At 41.5% G+C, this 21,420-nt stretch overlaps 1 protein-coding gene across 1 annotated transcript in view; it reads left to right on the top strand.

Annotated features, from left to right (window-relative positions):
• Cap-G (Chromosome associated protein G) overlaps positions 1 to 21,420 on the top strand; it is a 104,421-nt gene that overhangs the window by 75,761 nt on the left and 7,240 nt on the right. Inside the window, exons 19-22 of the mRNA XM_071665321.1 lie at positions 31 to 49; positions 3,388 to 3,545; positions 8,911 to 9,054; positions 20,875 to 21,381. Coding sequence (XP_071521422.1) covers positions 31 to 49; positions 3,388 to 3,545; positions 8,911 to 9,054; positions 20,875 to 21,381 — 828 coding nt within the window. The remainder of the gene's footprint in view (positions 1 to 30; positions 50 to 3,387; positions 3,546 to 8,910; positions 9,055 to 20,874; positions 21,382 to 21,420) is intronic.

A 21,420-nucleotide genomic window follows, 5' to 3' on the forward strand; every position in this document is an offset into this window, starting at 1 on the left:
GTTTTTGTTTTTCCCTTGAGGGAGTTCCAGAAGGGAAAAGGCATCAGAGGTATGAATAGGTAGATACTTAGACATGTTTGTTGGGTGTGAGGATCTGTGATGAAAATTTACGGAAGCGTGAGCCAGGAGTAAGCTTTTCATTTTTACTTTGAGGTTGGTGGTTAGTTATGGAGTGGTGTGAGTAGGAGGGGTGTAGTATTGTTGTATAGAATTGAGTGCTGTGAATGTTGTCACTGGATTGTATTTGGAGGTTGTCACGTGTTTGTGATAGTGAGGGAGCATGGGGCTGGAAATCCTCCCCTTCTATTTTTTACTTTTCCAGAAGGAACTGAGAATGGGGCCAAGTGAGGATTTTCCCTCGTAGGCTCAGTACTTTTTTCTTAAGGTTACCTCGCTAATGAGGGAAATGGCCATTGCATGAAAAATATTATATTTATTATTTATTGTACTTAATTGCCATCTTCCGCGTTAGTGAGGTAGCGCAAGGAAACAGACGAGGAATGGCCCAACCCACCCACATACACATGTATATACATGAATGCCCACTCACGCACATGTACATACATATACAATTCAGCGTATACATACATATACATACACAGACATATACATATATATACACATGTACATATTCATACTTGCTGCCTTCATCCATTCCCGTCATCACCTTGCCACACTCAGTCTCTAGCTGTCATGTAATAATGCCCGAAACCACAGCTCCCTTTCCACGTCCAGGCCCCACAGAACTTTTCATGGTTTACCCCAGACGCTTCACATGCCCTGATTCAATCCACTGACAGCACGTCGACCCCGGTATACCAACTTCGACCCAATTCACTCTATTCCTTGCCCGCCTTTCACCCTCCTGTATGTTCAGGCCCTAATCGCTCAAAATCTTTTTCACTTCATCCTTCCACCTCCAATTTGGTCTCACACTTCACCTTCTTCCCTCCATCTCTGACACATATTCTCTTTGTCAATCTTTACTCACTCATTCTCTCCATGTGTCCAAACCATTTCAACACACCCTCTTCTGCACTCTCAACCGCACTCTTTTTATTAACACACATCTCTTTTACCCTTTCATTACTTAATCAAACCATCTCACACCACATATTGTTCCCAAACATTCCATTTCCAACACATCCACCCTCCTACGCACAACCGTATCTATAGCCCATACCTCACAACCATATAACATTGTTGGAACCACTATTCCTTCAAACATAACCATTTTTGCTCTCCGAGATAATGTTCTCGCTTTCAACACATTCTTCAATGCTCCTAGAACCTTCACCCCGTCCCCCACCATGTGACTCACTTCTGCTTTCATGGTTCCATCCGCTCCCAAATCCACTCCCAGATATCTAAAACACTTCACTTCCTCCAGTTTTTCTCCATTCAAACTTACCTCCCAATCAACTTGTCCCTCAACCCTACTGAACCTAATAACCTTGCTCTTATTCATGTTTACTCTCAACTTTCTTTTTCACACACTTTCCTAAACTCAGTCACCAGCTTCTGCAGTTTCCCACCCGAATCACCACCACCATTTTATCATCACTGAACATCAACTGACTCACTTCCCAAGCCCTCTCATCCACAACAGACTGCACTCTTGCCTCTCTCCAAAACTCTTGCATTCACCTCCCTAACCACCCCATCCATTAAATAATCAAACAATCATAGAGACATCATGCACCCTTCCCGCAAACTGACATTCACTGGGAACCAATCACTTTCCTCTCTTCCTACTCGCACATATGCCTTACATCCTTGGTAAAAACTTCTCACTGCTTCTAGCAACTTACCTCCCACACCAAAAGAAGGAACAGAGAAGGGGGCCAGGTGAGGATATTCCCTCAATGGCCCAGTCCTCTGTTCTTAACGCTACCTCGCTAACGCGGGAAATGGCGAATGGTTTGAAAAAAAAAAAGAAAAAATATATATATATTTACAGAGCATCAGATTAGGGAAGAGCAGTGTGGTTTCAGAAGTGGTAGAGGATGTGTGGATCAGGTGTTTGCTTTGAAGAATGTATGTGAGAAATACTTAGAAAAGCAAATGGATTTGTATGTAGCATTTATGGATCTGGAGAAGGCATATGATAGAGTTGATAGAGATGCTCTGTGGAAGGTATTAAGAATATATGGTGTGGGAGGCAAGTTGTTAGAAGCATTGAAAAGTTTTTATCGAGGATGTAAGGCATGTGTACATGTAGGAAGAGAGGAAAGTGATTGGTTCTCAGTGAATGTAGGTTTGCGGCAGGGGTGTGTGATGTCTCCATGGTTGTTTAATTTGTTTATGGATGGGGTTGTTAGGGAGGTAAATGCAAGAGTTTTTGAAAGAGGGGCAAGTATGCAGTCTGTTGTGGATGGGAGAGCTTGGGAAGTGAGTCAGTTGTTGTTTGCTGATGATACAGCGCTGGTGGCTGATTCATGTGAGAAACTGCAGAAGCTGGTGACTGAGTTTGGTAAAGTGTGTGGAAGAAGAAAGTTAAGAGTAAATGTGAATAAGAGCAAGGTTATTAGGTACAGTAGGGTTGAGGGTCAAGTCAATTGGGAGGTAAGTTTGAATGGAGAAAAACTGGAGAAGTGAAGTGTTTTTTAGATATCTGGGAGTGGATCTGTCAGCGGATGGAACCATGGAAGCGGAAGTGGATCATAGGGTGGGGGAGGGGGCGAAAATTCTGGGGGCATTGAAGAATGTGTGGAAGTCGAGAACATTATCTCGGAGAGCAAAAATGGTTATGTTTGAAGGAATAGTGGTTCCAACAATGTTGTATGGTTGCGAGGCGTGGGCTATGGATAGAGTTGTGCGCAGGAGGATGGATGTGCTGGAAATGAGATGTTTGAGGACAATGTGTGGTGTGAGGTGGTTTGATCGAGTAAGTAATGTAAGGGTAAGAGAGATGTGTGGTAATAAAAAGGTTAGCCTCTTTTAGCTGGTCTTTGATGAGAAATGTGTGGATGAGTTGGAGCTTTTTTTGTGGAGGGTGGATGTGTTGGAAATAGATTTTTGGAGAATGATACAGTATGTGGCATGAGGTGGTTTGATCGAGTAAGTAATGTAAGGGTAAGAGAGATGTGTGGAAATAAAAAGTGTGGTTGAGAGAGCAGAAGAGGAGATTTTGAATTTTTATTGGTGAAATAACGTTGATGTAAGGTTATTATTAATGAGGAGGGATAGATTGAGCATGTGTGTATTTAATAGGAGAGCAAACTAAAGAAATGTGAAATATGCAATGAAGTGTTGTGGAGAATTTGAGTCATGTAGCCACCTTGTGGTGAGTATGAAAATATAGTCCTAATAGAGATGGATGGGAGTTTCATAAGATGTTTGGTTCAGGTGTTGTAATCATAGAGTCTGTTTTACATTCCGTAAGAGGTTGTCTTTTCCAGAACTTGTGTTGTCCAAGATGATGATCAAAGTTCATATTTGATTAACTCCCTTGGTAGCTCTCCTCTACTTCCCAGTCGACAACTTGGCAATTCAGGTAACCAGGAAACAACTCTCAAGTCACTGGATTCTGTGGAAGTATCCAGGTGAGCTTTTCTTTAGCAATACACCCAATTATTATGAATAATTTTTGATAAATAAAAGCAAGATCTCATTTGATTTAATAATGAAACATTCCTCTACAAATTCCATCTTTTAAACTGCATGCTTTTATGTAAAACCAGCATTGACACTATTGAGCTGATCAAGGGGGACTTAACATTTTTTCTGTAGAAATGTGTATATGACTGAAAAATTTATCTAATGAATTTTTTTTATTCAGTTTTGTGTATCCTGTGAATGATGTTAGAAAATATCAGAATTATATAGAAGAATAAGCATGTAGTGTATATGCTAGGAGAACCTCCAGAAATATCTGTTTGAAAATTTGAAGAATACATTTTAGCTGCTAATTGATCACCAAAATTTTATGGTTTGGATCAGCTTTAGGTAAGACTGATTGCATGTTTTTAGAGCTAGAAGTAGTTGTAGTAACCAGAGGTCAAATTTTGGCCTTGAATTGGTAGACACTACAATTATTAGTCTTAGTTTGGTTTGTCAACTGTACTTCAGTTCTCGAATGTTGGATTGTATGCAATCAGAAAAAAAAGATACTGCCTTCTCTTTTTGTAAAGAGGATGGGGTTGTTAGGGAGGTGAATGCAAGAGTTTTGGAAAGAGGGGCAAGTAAGCAGTCTGCTGTGGATGAGAGAGCTTGGGAAGTGAGTCAGTTGTTGTTCGCTGATGATACAGCGCTGGTGACTGAGTTTGGTAAAGTGTGTGAAAGAAGAAAGTTAAGAGTAAATGTGAATAAGAGCAAGGTTATTAGGTACAGTAGGGTTGAGGGTCAAGTCATTTGGGAGGTAAGCTTGAATGGAGAAAAACTGGAGGAAGTAAAGTGTTTTAGATATGTGGGAGTGGATCTGGCAGCGGATGGAACCATGGAAGCGGAATTGAATCATAGGGTGGGGGAGGGGGCGAAAATTCTGGGAGCCTTGAAGAATGTGTGGAAGTCGAGATCATTATCTCAGAAAGCAAAATTGGGTATGTTTGAAGGAATAGTGGTTCCAACAATGTTGTATGGTTGCGAGGCGTGGGCTATGGATAGAGTAGTGCGCAGGAGGGTGGATGTGCTGGAAATGAGATGTTTGAGGACAATATGTGGTGTGAGGTGGTTTGATCGAGTAAGTAATGTCAGGGTAAGAGAGATGTGTGGAAATAAAAAGAGTGTGGCTGAGAGAGCAGAAGAGGGTGTTTTGAAATGGTTTGGTCACATGGAGAGAATGAGTGAGGAAAGATTGACCAAGAGAATACATGTGTCGGAGGTGGAGGGAACGAGGAGAAGTGGGAGACCAAATTGGAGGTGGAAAGATGGAGTGAAAAAGATTTTGTGTGATCGGGGCCTGTACATGCAGGAGGGTGAAAGGAGGGCAAGGAATAGAGTGAATTGGATCGATGTGGTATACCAGGGTTGACGTACTGTCAGTGGATTGAATCAGGGCATGTGAAGCGTCTGGGGTAAACCATGGAAAGCTGTGTAGGTATGTATATTTGCGTGTGTGGACGTATGTATATACATGTGTATGGGGGTGGGTTGGGCCATTTCTTTCGTCTGTTTCCTTGCACTACCTTGCAAACGTGGGAGGAAAAAAAAAAAATATATGTGTGGCAGGGTGGCGATGGGAATGAATAAAGGCAGACAGTGTGAATTGTGTGCATGGGTATATATGTATGTGTCTGTGTGTGTATATATATGTGTACATTGAGATGTATAGGTATGTATATTTGCGTGTGTGGACGTGTATGTATATACATGTGTATGGGGGTGGGTTGGGCCATTTCTTTCGTCTGTTTCCTTGCGCTACCTCGCAAACGCGGGAGATAGCGACAAAGCAAAATAGATAAATAAATAAATATGTACATGTGTGTATATGAGTGGATTGGTCTTTCTTCTGTTTCCTGGCACTACCTCTCTAACGCAGGAAATGGCCGTCAAGTATAATAGGTGAATGAATAATGTTCCTTGGTTTCATGAATAAAAGAAATTTTTTTTTAAGTTACTTAACTATTTTAGTTTTAAAGACATACTTCAGTGGTTGCAAGAGTGATCTAGTGAGAGCAGTATGGTGAAATTTTTTTTTTTTTCTTTGCCATGCTATTAATCTTTTCATATTTTATGTCAAATATTGTTCTATCTACTCCTTTAAAGACAAATGTGATCACTTTTATGGCATATAGTGTGCTCTTGTGGTTACTTTGGCATATTTCTGGACTTTATTTACTGTAAGTGATGGATGCCCACTTTATTTTCTCTTCAGCATAGTAGATTACTTTCCATGTATTTATGTTATGATATGTATGATACAAATATGGTATAAAATATTTCCTGTAGAATACAGACAGGTGTTTGGGAGGGTTTGTAGTTCGTGCTTGTGTTTATAAGATAGAAAATTGCTTGGCTACAAAATTAGAAATAGAATACCACCCAGCCATCGCAATACCTGCCTGACAGGAGCAAGAAGAACTGCAGACACTAAAAGCTGTTCATCACGGTATAATGGTACACATTATCTTGAGCATGGATACTTGAAATCTTATTCAATAATACTGTAGTTGACTTGTTTTACAGTTTACAGTGCTTTTATTAAGTGCACACTTATTTTATGGTTTAATGAGTTATTATAGTTTTTCTAGTCACCGAAAGGTTTGAAGCTTTGTCCACAAAATTTATTTCTGCTCTGTTGTCCAGGGATTCAGTCTCATTTTTTAACACTGAATCTGTGTGAAACCTTTTGATTAACATTGCATTTTCTTGGAATGTATTTACAAAGATTTGCAATGTTTTCCTTTGATTTTGTTCTCTTAATAAAGTTTCATCTTTTAGAGCTGGGCTCTTTCTCCTCCTTCTCCTTCTTCTCCTCCCCCTCTCCTGTAATGGCATGCATGCCTGTATAATGCCAGCAGTGCTCCTCCTCATACCCCTCCCCCTCAATGGCATGCATGTCTACATAATATCAGCATGAAATTATTCTGTATTGTTTATTTTAATATTTTTATTATACTTTGTCGCTGTCTCCTGTATTAGCGAGGTAGCGCAAAGAAACAGACGAAAGAATGGCCCAACCCACCCACATACACATGTATATACATACCCGTCCACACACCCACATATACTTATCTATACATTTCAATGTATACATACATATACATACACAGACATATACGTATATACACATGTACATATTCATACTTGCCTTTATCCATTCCCATCGCCACACATGAAATAGCATCCTCCTCCTCCTCCCGCTAGGTAGCTCTAGGAAAAGACAAAAGGCCACATTCGTTCACACTCAGCCTCTAGCTGTCATGTGTAATGCACCGATACCACAGCTCCCTTTCCACATCCAGGCCTTACAAAACTTTCCCTGGTTTACCCCAGATGCTTCACATGTCCTGGTTCAATCCATTGACTGCATGTCGACCCTGGTACAACACATGTTTCCAATTCACACTATTCCTTGCACGCCTTTCACCCTCCTGTATGTTCAGGCCCCGATCACTCAAAATCTTATTCACTCCATCTTTCCACCCCCAATTTGGTCTCCCACTTCTCGTTCCCTCCACCTCTGACACATATATCCTCCATGTCAGTCTTTCCTCACTCATTCTCTCCATGTGACCAAACCATTTCAATACACCTTCTGCTCTCTCAGCCACACTCTTTTTATTACCATACATCTCTCTTACCCTTTCATTACTTACTTGATCAAACCACTTCACACCACATTGTCCTCAAACATCTCATTTCCAGCACATCCAACCTCCTCCGCACAACCCTATCTATAGCCCATGCCTCGCAACCATATAACATTGTTGGAACCAGTATTCCTTCAAACATACCCATTTTTGCTTTCCAAGATAATGTTCTCGCCTCCCACACATTCTTCAATACTCCCAGAACTTTCGCTCCTTCCCCCACCCTGTGACTCACTTCAGATTCCATGGTTCCATTCGCTGCCAAATCCACTCTCAGATATCTAAAACACTTCACTTCCTCCAGTTTTTCTCCATTCGAACTTACCTCCCAGTTTACTTGTCCCTCAACCCTACTGTACCTAATAACCTTGCTCTTATTCACATCCACTCTCAACTTTCTTCTTTCACACACTTTACCAAACTCAGTCACCAGCTTCTGCAGCTTCTCACATGAATCAGCCACCAGCGCTGCATCATCAGCGAACAACAACTGACTCACTTCTCAAGCCCTCTCATCCCCAACAGACTGCATACTTGTCCCTCTCTCCAAAACTCTTGCATTCACCTCCCTAACAACTTCATCCATAAACGAATGAAACAACCATGTAGATATCAAGTACCCCTGTCGCAAACCGACATCCACTGGAAATCAGACACTTTCCTCTCTTCCTACTCGTACACATGCCATACATCCTCGATAAAAACTTTTCACTGCTTCTAGCAACTTACCTCCCACACCATATACTCTTAATACCTTCCACAGAGCAACTCTATCATATGCCTTCTCCAGATCCATAAATGTCACATAAAATCCATCTGTTTTTCTAAGTATTTCTCACATACATTCTTCAAAGCAAACACCTGATCCATGCATTCTTTATCACTTCTGAAACCAAACTGCTCTTCCCCAATCTGATGACCTGTCCATGTCTTCTCCCTCTCAACCGATACCCTCACATATAATTTCCCAGGAATACTCAGCAAACTTATACCTCTGTAATTTGAACACTCACCTTTGTCCCCTTTGCCTTTGTACAATAGCAGTATGCATGCATTCTGCCAATCCTCAATCTATCAATACCTCTAATGCCTGTTCCAGTTGGAACTCCCTCAAAGGGGTGGCCATGATAATAGTCTCCATAACTAAAGGACTCCAGTGCTGCTTCTTAACCTTTAGTGTCTTACCCTTAACAGGCCACTGGCAGAGGGCAGTACTAATGCAGGGTTTGCTGAGGCTCTTATCAAATGTACCTAATGACCACTTCTTTCTAATGCTCCTACTTAATGTTTGTACTTGATAATCCTGCCTAAGTGTTCCTTTCTACCACTTCTATCTACTGATCCTACCATTTTGCCAAAAGGCAGGGCTAGTGCATAGTGCTCACCACACGAAAATCTAGAGTAATGAAGAATGAGCTGCATGAGTTAAGTTTTGTCAAGTGTTACTTATGACAAGGAGAGATTGTATATTTGTGGACAGAATGGCAGTAGTCCACCTGTTAGTGAGGTAGAAGAAAAAGACAGCTACCTGGGTTAGAGGAATGCAACTAAAGTGCTGGCTCACTAAATAGATGACACTAACCCTCCTGATACCTTATTTTCCTTCATAAGCTTGGTCATTGCATTTTCTCTAAATATCTCAAGGGTTTATTTTCAGTGATGCCTTTGAGTCCTTGGAAAATGAAGATGAAAGCAGTTCCTCAGTGTCTAGTTGGAGGAGGAGAAGTAAGCAAAAACTTACTACTTGTAATTCAAGTGAAGATGAGCCAACCCTGCCTCCTAAAGTTCCTCGTACTCATAGGTATGATATGGGAGTATTTTTGGAGTGAAGTGTAATTTAGCTTGGCATTAGGGTTATATTGCAAGAGAATTTTTGCAGGAAAATTTTATGGGAATTCATGATTTGTGTTGATTTAAATCTTAAGGAGCCCTTCAGAATTTTGGTACAAGGGATTATATCATCTTGGTGCTAGAGGTTGTATATGCAAGAGTGTATGATTTAGAGAGCTGACCAGGATATGTAAAAATGGTTTGGACATATGGAGAGGTTGAGGAAAGAAACTGATGATTAGGGTGTATGTATCAGAAATGGAGGAAGCATGTGGAAGGTGGGAAATTGAGAAGGATGTGGAGCAATGGAGCGAAAGAAGCTTTGAGCTATCAGGGCTTGAACATTGCAGATTATGAGAGGCATCAATGGGATTGGATGAATTGGAGTATTGTGATATATAGGGGGCAATATGCTGTTAGTGGGTTGAATCAGAGGATAGCAGTGCTAGGAAACAATGGAATGATGTGCAGTATTTGACTTGATTGGAGGCATTTGTTATGGTACGTTATACAAGACAGCTACAGTGATAGTACCTACTGACCCATAAGTGCCTACAATGAGAGTTTGCCTTGGTTGCAGGGCTCACATGTTGTACTCTCCACTTGACTTGTATGTTGATAAACGACGTTTCTATTGACCGCTTGTCCTCTCTCTTGTCTTGCTATTCTTTTGAGCATCAACTCCTCTGGTGTAGTTATCTGTTCTAGCTATTTGGTAGTGTCTGCCACCATGAGACTAATCTTCTTTTGAATGTCTATGTTGCCATTTCATTAGAATTTCCTAGACAACCTGGTATCACACTAAATAATCATTCCTTCTTGGCATTCCATGTATCTTGTGCATTTTTGGGGTGTTTCCAAGAGTTACTCTTGACTTAAATGAACCTGTACTGCCCTTTTCTGGTTGCTTTTAGTTTCAGAACATTGTTCTATATTTCCTTTATTTGTTGCCAGTTATATATTATCATATCTCTCTCCCTTTGATGTTAGAATCTGTATGGCTTGAGATTTTTTAGTCATTAATGTTAATTCATATGCTTCATTTCATATATCTTAATTCTGAAATCTTTTTGTCTTTGTACCTTGTATAATTCAGTGTGTTTTATGGTGACCATACAACACAGCAGTATTTAAGTGTACTTCTATATATATAGTAAACATTTTCATCACTAAGTGTCTGTATCTAGTTGCATTCCACAAGTGATTGTCCAAGACAATCATTTGTTTACCAAATGGCATCCTAGCTACGTCTCTTTGTTGGATATCAACTGACTTATATTTCTTTCTTGTATCTCCCCTGATGAAGTGGTTATTACACGAAAGTGCACTGGGGAACTTATCGTGTCTCATTTTCCCCATAGACTTATAGAAATACATGTACATATATACACGTTTTCCTGCAATTACCTCGCTGAAGCAGGGGCTAGTGATGCTGTATTCGTGTGGGGTGGGTTAGCGACAGGAATGGATGAAGGCAAGCAGGTATGAATATGTACATGTGTATATATGTAATATCTATGCATGTGTATTTTTTTTTTTTTTTTTTTTTTTTTTTTTTTTTTTTGCTGTCTCCCGCGTTTGCGAGGTAGCGCAAGGAAACAGACGAAAGAAATGGCCCAACCCACCCCCATACACATGTATATACATACGTCCACACACGCAAGTATACATACCTACACAGCTTTCCATGGTTCACCCCAGACGCTTCACATGCCCTGATTCAATCCACTGACAGCATGTCAACCCCGGTATACCACATCGATCCAATTCACTCTATTCCTTGCCCTCCTTTCACCCTCCTGCATGTTCAGGCCTCGATCACACAAAATCTTTTTCACTCCATCTTTCCACCTCCAATTTGGTCTCCCACTTCTCCTCGTTCCCTCCACCTCCGACACATATATCCTCTTGGTCAATCTTTCCTCACTCATTCTCTCCATGTGACCAAACCATTTCAAAACACCCTCTTCTGCTCTCTCAACCACGCTCTTTTTATTTCCACACATCTCTCTTACCCTTACGTTACTCACTCGATCAAACCACCTCACACCACACATTGTCCTCAAACATCTCATTTCCAGCACATCCATCCTCCTGCGCACAACTCTATCCATAGCCCACGCCTCGCAACCATACAACATTGTTGGAACCACTATTCCTTCAAACATACCCATTTTTGCTTTCCGAGATAATGTTCTCGCCTTCCACACATTCTTCAAGGCTCCCAGGATTTTCGCCCCCTCCCCCACCCTATGATCTACTTCCGCTTCCATGGTTCCATCCGCTGCCAGATCCACTCCCAGATATCTAAAACACTTTACTTCCTCCAGTTTTTCTCCATTCAAACTTACCTCCCAATTGACTTGACCCTCAACCCTACTGTACCTAATTACCTTGCTCTTATTCACATTTGCTCTTAACTTTCTTCTTTCACACACTTTACCAAACTCAGTCACCAGCTTCTGCAGTTTCTCACATGAATCAGCCACCAGCGCTGTATCATCAGCGAACAACAACTGACTCACTTCCCAAGCTCTCTCATCCCCAACAGACTTCATACTTGCCCCTCTTTCCAAAACTCTTGCATTTACCTCCCTAACAACCCCATCCATAAACAAATTAAACAACCATGGAGACATCACACACCCTGGCCGCAAACATACATTCACTGAGAACCAATCACTTTCCTCTCTTCCTACACGTACACATGCCTTACATCCTCGATAAAAACTTTTCACTGTGTATGTATATGTATGTTTTACTCTTATATTAATCATACTTTGTCGCTGTCTCCCACATTAGTGAGGTAGCACAATGAAACAGACGAAAGAATGGCCCAACCCACCCACCTACTCATGTATATACGTACATGCTTACACACACACATATACACACCTATACATTTCAGTGTATACATACATATACATATACAGACATATACATATATACACATGTACATATTCATACTTGCTGCCTTCATCCATACCACATATTGTCCTCAAGCATTTCATTTCCAACACATCCACGCTCCTCCGCACAACCCTATCTATAGCCCATGCCTCACAACCATATAACATTGTTGGAACCACTATTCCTTCAAACATACCCATTTTTGCTCTCAGAGATAACGTTTTCGCCTTCCACACATACTTCAACGCTCCCAGAACCTTTGCTCCCTCCCCCACCCTTTGACTCTCTTCTGCTTCCATGGTTCCATCCGCTGCCAAATCCATTCCCAGATATCTAAAACACTTCATTTCTCCAGTTTTCCTCCATTCAAACTTACCTCCCAGTTTGCTTGTCCCTCAACCCTACTGAACCTAATAACCTTGCTCTTATTCATATTTACTCTCAGCTTTCTTCTTTCACACACTTTACCAAACTCAGTCACCAGCTTCTTCAGTTTCTCACCTGAATCAGCCACCAGTGCTGTATCATCATCGAACAACAACTGACTCGCTTCCCAAGCCCTCTCATCCACAACAGACTGCATACTTGCCCCTCTCCAAAACTCTTGCATTCACCTCCCTAACAACCCCATCCATAAACATATTAAACAACCATGGAGACATCATGCACCCCTTCCGCAAACTGACGTTCACTGGGAACCGAACACTTTCCTCTCTTCCTACTCGTACACATACCTTACAGGTGAGAGCAAATAATGTAAGGGGAGTGGGGGAGGAATGGGATGTATTTAGGGAAGCAGTGATGGCTTGCACAAAAGATGCCTGTGGCATGAGAAAGGTGAAAGGTGGGCAGATTAGATAGGGTAGTGAGTGGTGGGATGAAGAAGTAAGATTGTTAGTGAAAGAGGAGAGAGACAAATTTGGACAAGTTTTTCAGGGAAATAGTGCAAATGACAGGGAGATGTATAGAAGAAAGAGGCAAGAGGTCAAGAGAAAGGTGCAAGAGGTGAAAAAGAGGGCAAATGAGAGTCTGGGTGAGAGAGTATCATTAAATTTTAGGGAGAATAAAAAGATGTTTTGGAAGAAGGTAAATAAAGTGCATAAGACAAGAGAACAAATGGGAACATTGTTGAAGGGGGCAAATAAGGAGGTAATAAGAAGTGGTGGTGAAGTGAGAGGGAGTGAGTATTTTGAAGGTTTGTTGAATGTATTTGATGATGGAGTGGCCGTTATAAGGTGTTTTGGTCGAGGTGTTATGCGAAGTGAGAGGGCCAGGGAGAATAATTTGGTAAACAGAGAAAAGGTAGTGAAAGCTTTGCGGAAGATGAAAGCTGGCAAAGCGGCGGGTTTCGATGGTATTGCAGTGAAATTTATTAAAGAATGGGGTGACTGTGTTATTGACTGGTTGGTGAGGATACTCAATACATGTATGGTTTATGGTGAAGTGCTTGAGGATTGGCAGAATGCATGCATAGTGCCATTGTACAAAAGCAAAGGGCATGAAGGTTAGTATTGAAATTACAGAGGGACAGGTTTGTTGAGTATTCCTGGGAAATTATATAGGAGGGTATTGATTGAGAGGCTGAAAGCATGTACAGAGCATCAGATTTGGGAAGAGGAGTGTGGTTTCAGAAGTTGTAGAGGATGTTTGGATCAGGTGTTAGCTGTGTAGAATGGTTGTGAGAAATACTTAGAAAAACGGATGGATTTGTTCGTAGCATTTATGGATCTGGAGAAGGCATATGATAGAATTGATAGAGATGCTCTGTGGAAGGTATTAAGAGTATATGGCGTGGGAGGTAAGTTGCTAGAAGCAGTTATGTATGTATGTATATATATTGTATATATATATATATATATATATATATATATAATAAATAAAATATATATATATATATATATATATATATAATAAATAAAATATATATATATATATATATATATATATATATATATATATATATATTATTTTATTTTTATTATACTTTGTCGCTGTCTCCCACGTTTGCGAGGTAGCGCAAGGAAACAGACGAAAGAAATGGCTCAACCCCCCCTATACACATGTATATACATACGTCCACACACGCAAATATACATACCTACACAGCTTTTCATGGCTTACCCCAGACGCTTCACATGCCTTGATTCAATCCACTGACAGCACGTCAACCCCGGTATACCACCTCGCTCCAATTCACTCTATTCCTCGCCCTCCTTTCACCCTCCTGCATGTTCAGGCCCCGATCACACAAAATCTTTTTCACTCCATCTTTCCACCTCCAATTTGGTCTCCCTCTTCTCCTTGTTCCCTCCACCTCCGACACATATATCCTCTTGGTCAATCTTTCCTCACTCATCCTCTCCATGTGCCCAAACCACTTCAAAACACCCTCTTCTGCTCTCTCAACCACGCTCTTTTTATTTCCACACATCTCTCTCACCCTTACGTTACTCACTCGATCAAACCACCTCACACCACACATTGTCCTCAAACATCTCATTTCCAGCACATCCATCCTCCTGCGCACAACTCTATCCATAGCCCATGCCTCGCAACCATACAACATTGTTGGAACCACTATTCCTTCAAACATACTCATTTTTGCTTTCCGAGATAATGTTCTCGACTTCCACACATTCTTCAAGGCCCCCAGAATTTTCGCCCCCTCCCCCACCCTATGATCCACTTCCGCTTCCATGGTTCCATCCGCTGCCAGATCCACTCCCAGATATCTAAAACACTTCACATCTTCCAGTTTTTCTCCATTCAAACTCACCTCCCAATTGACTTGACCCTCAACCCTACTGTACCTAATAACCTTGCTCTTATTCACATTTACTCTTAACTTTCTTCTTCCACACACTTTACCAAACTCAGTCACCAGCTTCTGCAGTTTCTCACATGAATCAGCCACCAGCGCTGTATCATCAGCGAACAACAACTGACTCACTTCCCAAGCTCTCTCATCCCCAACAGACTTCATACTTGCCCCTCTTTCCAAAACTCTTGCATTTACCTCCCTAACAACCCCACCCATAAACAAATTAAACAACCATGGAGACATCACACACCCCTGCCGCAAACCTACATTCACTGAGAACCAATCACTTTCCTCTCTTCCTACACATACACATGCCTTACATCCTCGATAAAAACTTTTCACTGCTTCTAACAACTTTCCTCCCACACCATATATTCTTAATATATTTCTTTTCTTTTCTTTGAAACTATTCGCCATTTCCCGCATTAGCGAGGTAGCGTTAAGAACAGAGGACTGGGCCTTTGAGGGAATATCCTCACCTGGCCCCCTTCTCTGTTCCTTCTTTCAAAAAATTAAAAAAAATAGCGAGAGCTAAGGATTTCCAGCCCCCTGCTCCCTCCCCTTTCAGTTGCCTTCTACGACACGCAGGGAATACGTGGGAAGTATTCTTTCTCCCCTATCCCCAGGGATATATATATATATATATATATATAGGGATGAGAGAGCTTGGGAAGTGAGTCAGTTGTTGTTCGCTGATGATACAGCGCTATTGGCTGATTCATGTGAGAAACTGCAGAAGCTGGTGACTGAGTTTGGTAAAGTGTGTGAAAGAAGAAAATTAAGAGTAAATGTGAATAAGAGCAAGGTTATTAGGTACAGTAGGGTTGAGGGTTCAGTCAATTGGGAGGTAAGTTTGAATGGAGAAAAACTGGAGGAAGTAAAGTGTTTTATATATGTGGGAGTGGATCTGGCAGCGGATGGAACCATGGAAGTGGAAGTGAATCATAGGGTGGGGGTGGGGGCGAAAATCCTGGGAGCCTTGAAGAATGTGTGGAAGTCGAGAACATTATCTCGGAAAGCAAAAATGGGTATGTTTGAAGGAATAGTGGTTCCAACAATGTTGTATGGTTGCGAGGCGTGGGCTATGGATAGAGTAATGTGCAGGAGGGTGGATGTGCTGGAAATGAGATGTTTGAGGACAATATGTGGTGTGAGGTGGTTTGATCGAGTAAGTAATGTAAGGGTATGAGAGATGTATGGAAATAAGAAGAGCGTGGTTGAGAGAGCAGAAGAGGGTGTTTTGAAATGGTTTGGCCACATGGAGAGAATGAGTGAGGAAAGATTGACCAAGAGGATATATGTGTTGGAGGTGGAGGGAACGAGGAGAAGTGGGAGACCAAATTGGAGGTGGAAAGATGGAGTGAAAAAGATTTTGAGTGATCGGGGCCTGAACATGCAGGAGGGTGAAAGGCGGGCAAGGAATAGAGTGAATTGCATTGATCTGGTATACCAGGGTCAACGTGCTGTCAATGGATTGAATCAGGGCATGTGAAGCGTCTGGGGTAAACCATGGAAAGCTGTGTGGGGCCTGGATGTGGAAAGGGAGCTGTGGTTTCGGGCATTATTGCATGACAGCTAGAGACTGAGTGTGAGCGAATGGGGCCTTTGTTGTCTTTTCCTAGCGCTACCTCGCACACATGAGGGGGGAGGGGGATGTTATTCCATGTGTGGCGAGGTGGCGATGGGAATGAATGAAGGCAGACAGTGTGAATTGCGTGCATGTGTATAAATGTATATGTCTGTGTGTGTATATATATGTGTACATTGAGATGTATGGGTATGTATATTTGCGTGTGTGGACGTGTATGTATATACATATGTATGGGGGTGGGTTGGGCCATTTCTTTTGTCTGTTTCCTTGTGCTACCTTGCAAGTGTTTTAGATATCTGGGGGTGGATCTGGCAGCGGATGGAACCATGGAAGCGGAAGTGAATGATAGGGTGGGGGAGGGGGCGAAAATTCTGGGAGCTTTGAAGAATGTTTGGAAGTCGAGAACATTATATCGGAAAGCAAAAATGGGTATGTTTGTAGGAATAGTGGTTCCAACAATGTTGTATGGTTGCGAGGCGTGGGCTATGGATAGAGTTGTGCGCAGGAGGGTGGATGTGCTGGAAATGAGATGTTTAAGGACAATATGTGGTGTGAGGTGGTTTGATCGAGTAAGTGATGTAAGGGTAAGAGAGATGTGTGGAAATAAAAAGAGTGTGGTTGAGAGAGCAGAAGAGGGTGTTTTGAAATGGTTTGTCACATGGAGAGAATGAGTGAGGAAAGATTGACCAAGAGGATATATGTGCCAGAGGTGGAGGGAACGAGGAGAAGTGGGAGACCAAATTGGAGGATATATAACAAGTAGTGGTGATGTGAGAAGGAGATGGAGTGAGTATTTTGAAGGTTTGTTGAATGTGTTTGATGATAGAGAGGCTGATATAGGGTGTTTTGGTCGAGGTGGTGTGCAAAGTGAGAGGGTTAGGGAAAATGATTTGGTAAACAGAGAAGAGGTAGTGAAAGCTTTGCGGAAGATGAAAGCCGGCAAGGCAGCAGGTTTGGATGGTATTGCAGTGGAATTGATTAAAAAAGGGGGTGACTGTATTGTTGACTGGTTGGTAAGGTTATTTAATGTATGTATGACTCATGGTGAGGTGCCTGAGGATTGGCGGAATGCGAGCATAGTGCCATTGTACAAAGGCAAAGGGGATAAGAGTGAGTGCTCAAATTACAGAGGTATAAGTTTGTTGAGTATTCCTGGTAAATTATATGGGAGGGTATTGATTGAGAGGATGAAGGCATGTACAGAGCATCAGATTGGGGAAGAGCAGTGTGGTTTCAGAAGTGGTAGAGGATGTGTGGATCAGGTGTTTGCTTTGAAGAATGTATGTGAGAAATACTTAGAAAAGCAAATGGATTTGTATGTAGCATTTATGGATCTGGAGAAGGCATATGATAGAGTTGATAGAGATGCTCTGTGGAAGGTATTAAGAATATATGGTGTGGGAGGAAAGTTGTTAGAAGCAGTGAAAAGTTTTGATCGAGGATGTAAGGCATGTGTACGTGTAGGAAGAGAGGAAAGTGATTGGTTCTCAGTGAATGTAGGTTTGCGGCAGGGGTGTGTGATGTCTCCATGGTTGTTTAATTTGTTTATGGATGGGGTTGTTAGGGAGGTGAATGCATGAGTTTTGGAAAGAGGGGCAAGTATGACGTCTGTTGGGGATGAGAGAGCTTGGGAAGCGAGTCAGTTGTTGTTCGCTGATGATACAGCGCTGGTGGCTGATTCATGTGAGAAACTGCAGAAGCTGGTGGCGGAGTTTGGTAAAGTGTGTGAAAGAAGAAAGCTGAGAGTAAATGTGAATAAGAGCAAGGTAATTATTAGGTGCTGTCGGGTTGAGGGTCAAGTCAATTCAGAAGGATGTTTGAATGGAGAAAAACTGGAGGATGTGAAGTGTTTTAGATACCTGGGAGTGGATTTGGCAGCGGATGGAACCATGGAAGCGGAAGTGAATTATAGGGTGGGGGAGGGGGCAAAAATTCTGGGAGCGTTGAAGAATGTGTGGAAGTCGAGAACATTATCTCGGAAAGCAAAAATGGCTATGTTCGAAGGAATAGTGGTTCCAACAATGTTATATGGTTACGAGGCATGGGTTATGGATAGAGTTGTGCGGAGAAGGGTGGATTTGCTGGATATGAGATGTTTGAGGACAATATGTGGTGCGAGGTGGTTTGATTGAGTAAGTAATGTAAGGGTAAGAGAGATGTGTGGTGATAAAAAGAGTGTGGTTGAGAGAGCAGAGGAGGGTGTTTTGAAATGGTTTGGTCACATGGAGAGAATGAGTGAGGAAAGATTGACCAAGAGGATATATGTGTCAGAGGTGGAGGGAACGAGAAGTGGGAGACCAAATTGGAGGTGGAAAGATGGAATGAAAAAGATTTTGAGTGATTGGGACCTGAACATGCAGGAGGATGAAAGGCATGCAAGGAATAGAGTGAATTGGAACGATGTGGTATACCGGGGTTGATGTGCTGTCAATGGATTGAACCAGGGCATGTGAAGCATCTGAGGTAAACCTTGGAAAGTTCTGTGGGGCCTGCACCCTCTGACCGCAAAAACACACACACACAAACCTGCCTGCGTTCTAGGAAAAGACAAAAAAATGCCACATTCGTTCACACTGTCTTTAGCAGTCATATGTAATGCACTGAAACCACATCTCCTTTTCCACATCCAGGTTCCACAGACCTTTCCATGGTTTACCCCTGACGCTTCACATGCCCTGGTTCAGTCCATTGACAGCACGTCTACCCCGGTATACCACTCTATTCCTTGCATGCCTCTTTCCCTCCTGTATGTTCAGGCCCCGATCACTTAAAATCTTTTTCACTCCATCCTTCCACCTCCAATTAGGTCTCCTGCTTCTTCTTCCCTCCACCTATGACACATATATCCTCTTTGTCAATCCTTCCTCACTCATTATCTCCATATGTCCAAACCACTTCAACATACCCTCTTCTGCTCTCTCAACCGCACACTTTTTATTTCTACACATCTTTCTTACCCTTACGTTACTTACCTGATCAAACCACCTCACACCACATATTGTCCTCAAACATTTCATTTCCACCACATCCACCCTCCTACATACATCCCATGCCTCACAACCCTATAACATTGTTGGAACTGCATTGTATTATTTGAGTATGTGTTAGTTTGCCTCTACCTCTTAGAATATGCATTGCAATGTCACCCATATGTGCAAGATCTTGCATGAGAGTTGTTAGGTGTTTATGCCGCTTCTTTAGTGAATGTCTTTTACAGTTGGACTTTCAGAAAAAATGTTTTTAGCCTTAGAAATATACTATATCTGCAAGTAACATTGACTTGAAAACCAACAACATAAAATACTTCTGAACTGACTGGTTACTGTTTATGGCATACTGTTTTGTAACTTAAGCTGTTTTGTGAAATATTTTTTTTGCCTTTTTTTTACTGTTCACATGTAAAGATGAAATGATGCTTTTACTTTTAGAACCTCTGTATTTCCATGAAATTCGTAAGGTACAGCACTAGTTTTCTGTCTATATACCTTTGAGAAAGGCAATAATTTTGTAAAATTATATCTTTGATACTTGTTCCATTATCCAAGTGTTTTTGATATCTATTTTGTGTTTTTGCAACCATACTTTCCTCAGACAGGGAGTATATGGCTTACCATATAGGTAAGTTTGTTAATTGTACTTTGAAATACTTTGAATAGTTGAATTGTAATGTATTAGTGTGTTTGGTAGACACATTAGGTAGAAGAAGTTGGTAGGAACATTAGGTAGGAGCCTCTGAAAGCACTGCGCTGGAGTTGTCTTCTGCTAGTGGCCTGTTAGGGTGTGGCACTAAAGGCTAAGAAGCAACTCTGGAGTTCGCTCTTTTGCTGTGGCTACCTCTTAAGGGTGCGAACGTCAGAGATATAGATAATAGATAGATACAGTGCATCAGATTACAATAAGGCTGTGTCATATTCTGTTGACTTTGAAAAATTCTTAGACGTTATACAAAATTTGGATTTCAGAACTTTGAATTCTGTGTTAAATTTTCTTTTCCAAAGTTGAAAGTTCAGTCTCATACCAGGGACTCTGATTTTCCATAGTTTTGGGATTTATCACTAAAATGCTTTTCACTACTAGCATGCATTTTTGATTGTCCTTCATATACGTTAAAGTCTCTTGAGCTTTGGCAAAGGACGAATAGGTTGCTACAAAGATGTATATTGACGAGTGTTATATTTGATTATAATTATCGCTTCCATCATTTCATTGTCAAACTCAGAAAATACTGGGCTTAGGACAAACTGAGGGATATCATGCTATTCCACCCACTGGTAATTGTTCACTTGCTTTAAATAGATATATTTTGATTTTGCTATCATGGCATATTACTATTTTTTCTATGAAGAGTTTTAATTTTAATCCCAAATGAAGTTGAAACAAGATGTGTGAGTAGTAGTACCTTCAGCTCACCTTGCCTGTATCAGAAAAATGGCCAGCAGTATTGAAAACCATGCATTTTTTTATTGCAGTATGTCAACAGATCGTCCAAGAAGAGCAAGAAGAGTCACTCGCAGTTTAGGGGTACCACCTGACTCTAGTCTGTCATCACCCTCAGGAAAAGTTTCCCACCATAGGGTCTTAGAAACATCTGATGATTCTACCTCAGACTCTGGCCACCTGACTCCAATTACTAGAATCACACGTAGCAAATCATATACTACCCCAGTTGAAAAGACATCAGCATCTAAGTCAAGGACTTTAACTCCAACTGATAGGAGCAACAAGAAAAAGTCTTTGAATACTCCTCAGCTGACTAAGACAGTAGAGGATTCATCTCAGTCATCGGATAGTGCAAAAATTTCCCGTCGTAAGACATCTCAGAAGCAGAAGACACAGGTAGATGCCAAGGGTTCTGATGGTTCACCACAGCATTCACATTCAACCCAGTCTACAAGGACAAGGTCTCAAGTTTTAACATCAAGTGAGGATACCACACCAGTTCGTAGGTCGGCAAGAATTGAGACAAGTTCAGCGAGGTAGGGTATGATCGTTTTAATCAGATGAACTAATGTAAT

This window comes from Panulirus ornatus, chromosome 10, assembly GCF_036320965.1.
Source record: "Panulirus ornatus isolate Po-2019 chromosome 10, ASM3632096v1, whole genome shotgun sequence".
NCBI lineage: Eukaryota > Metazoa > Arthropoda > Malacostraca > Decapoda > Palinuridae > Panulirus > Panulirus ornatus.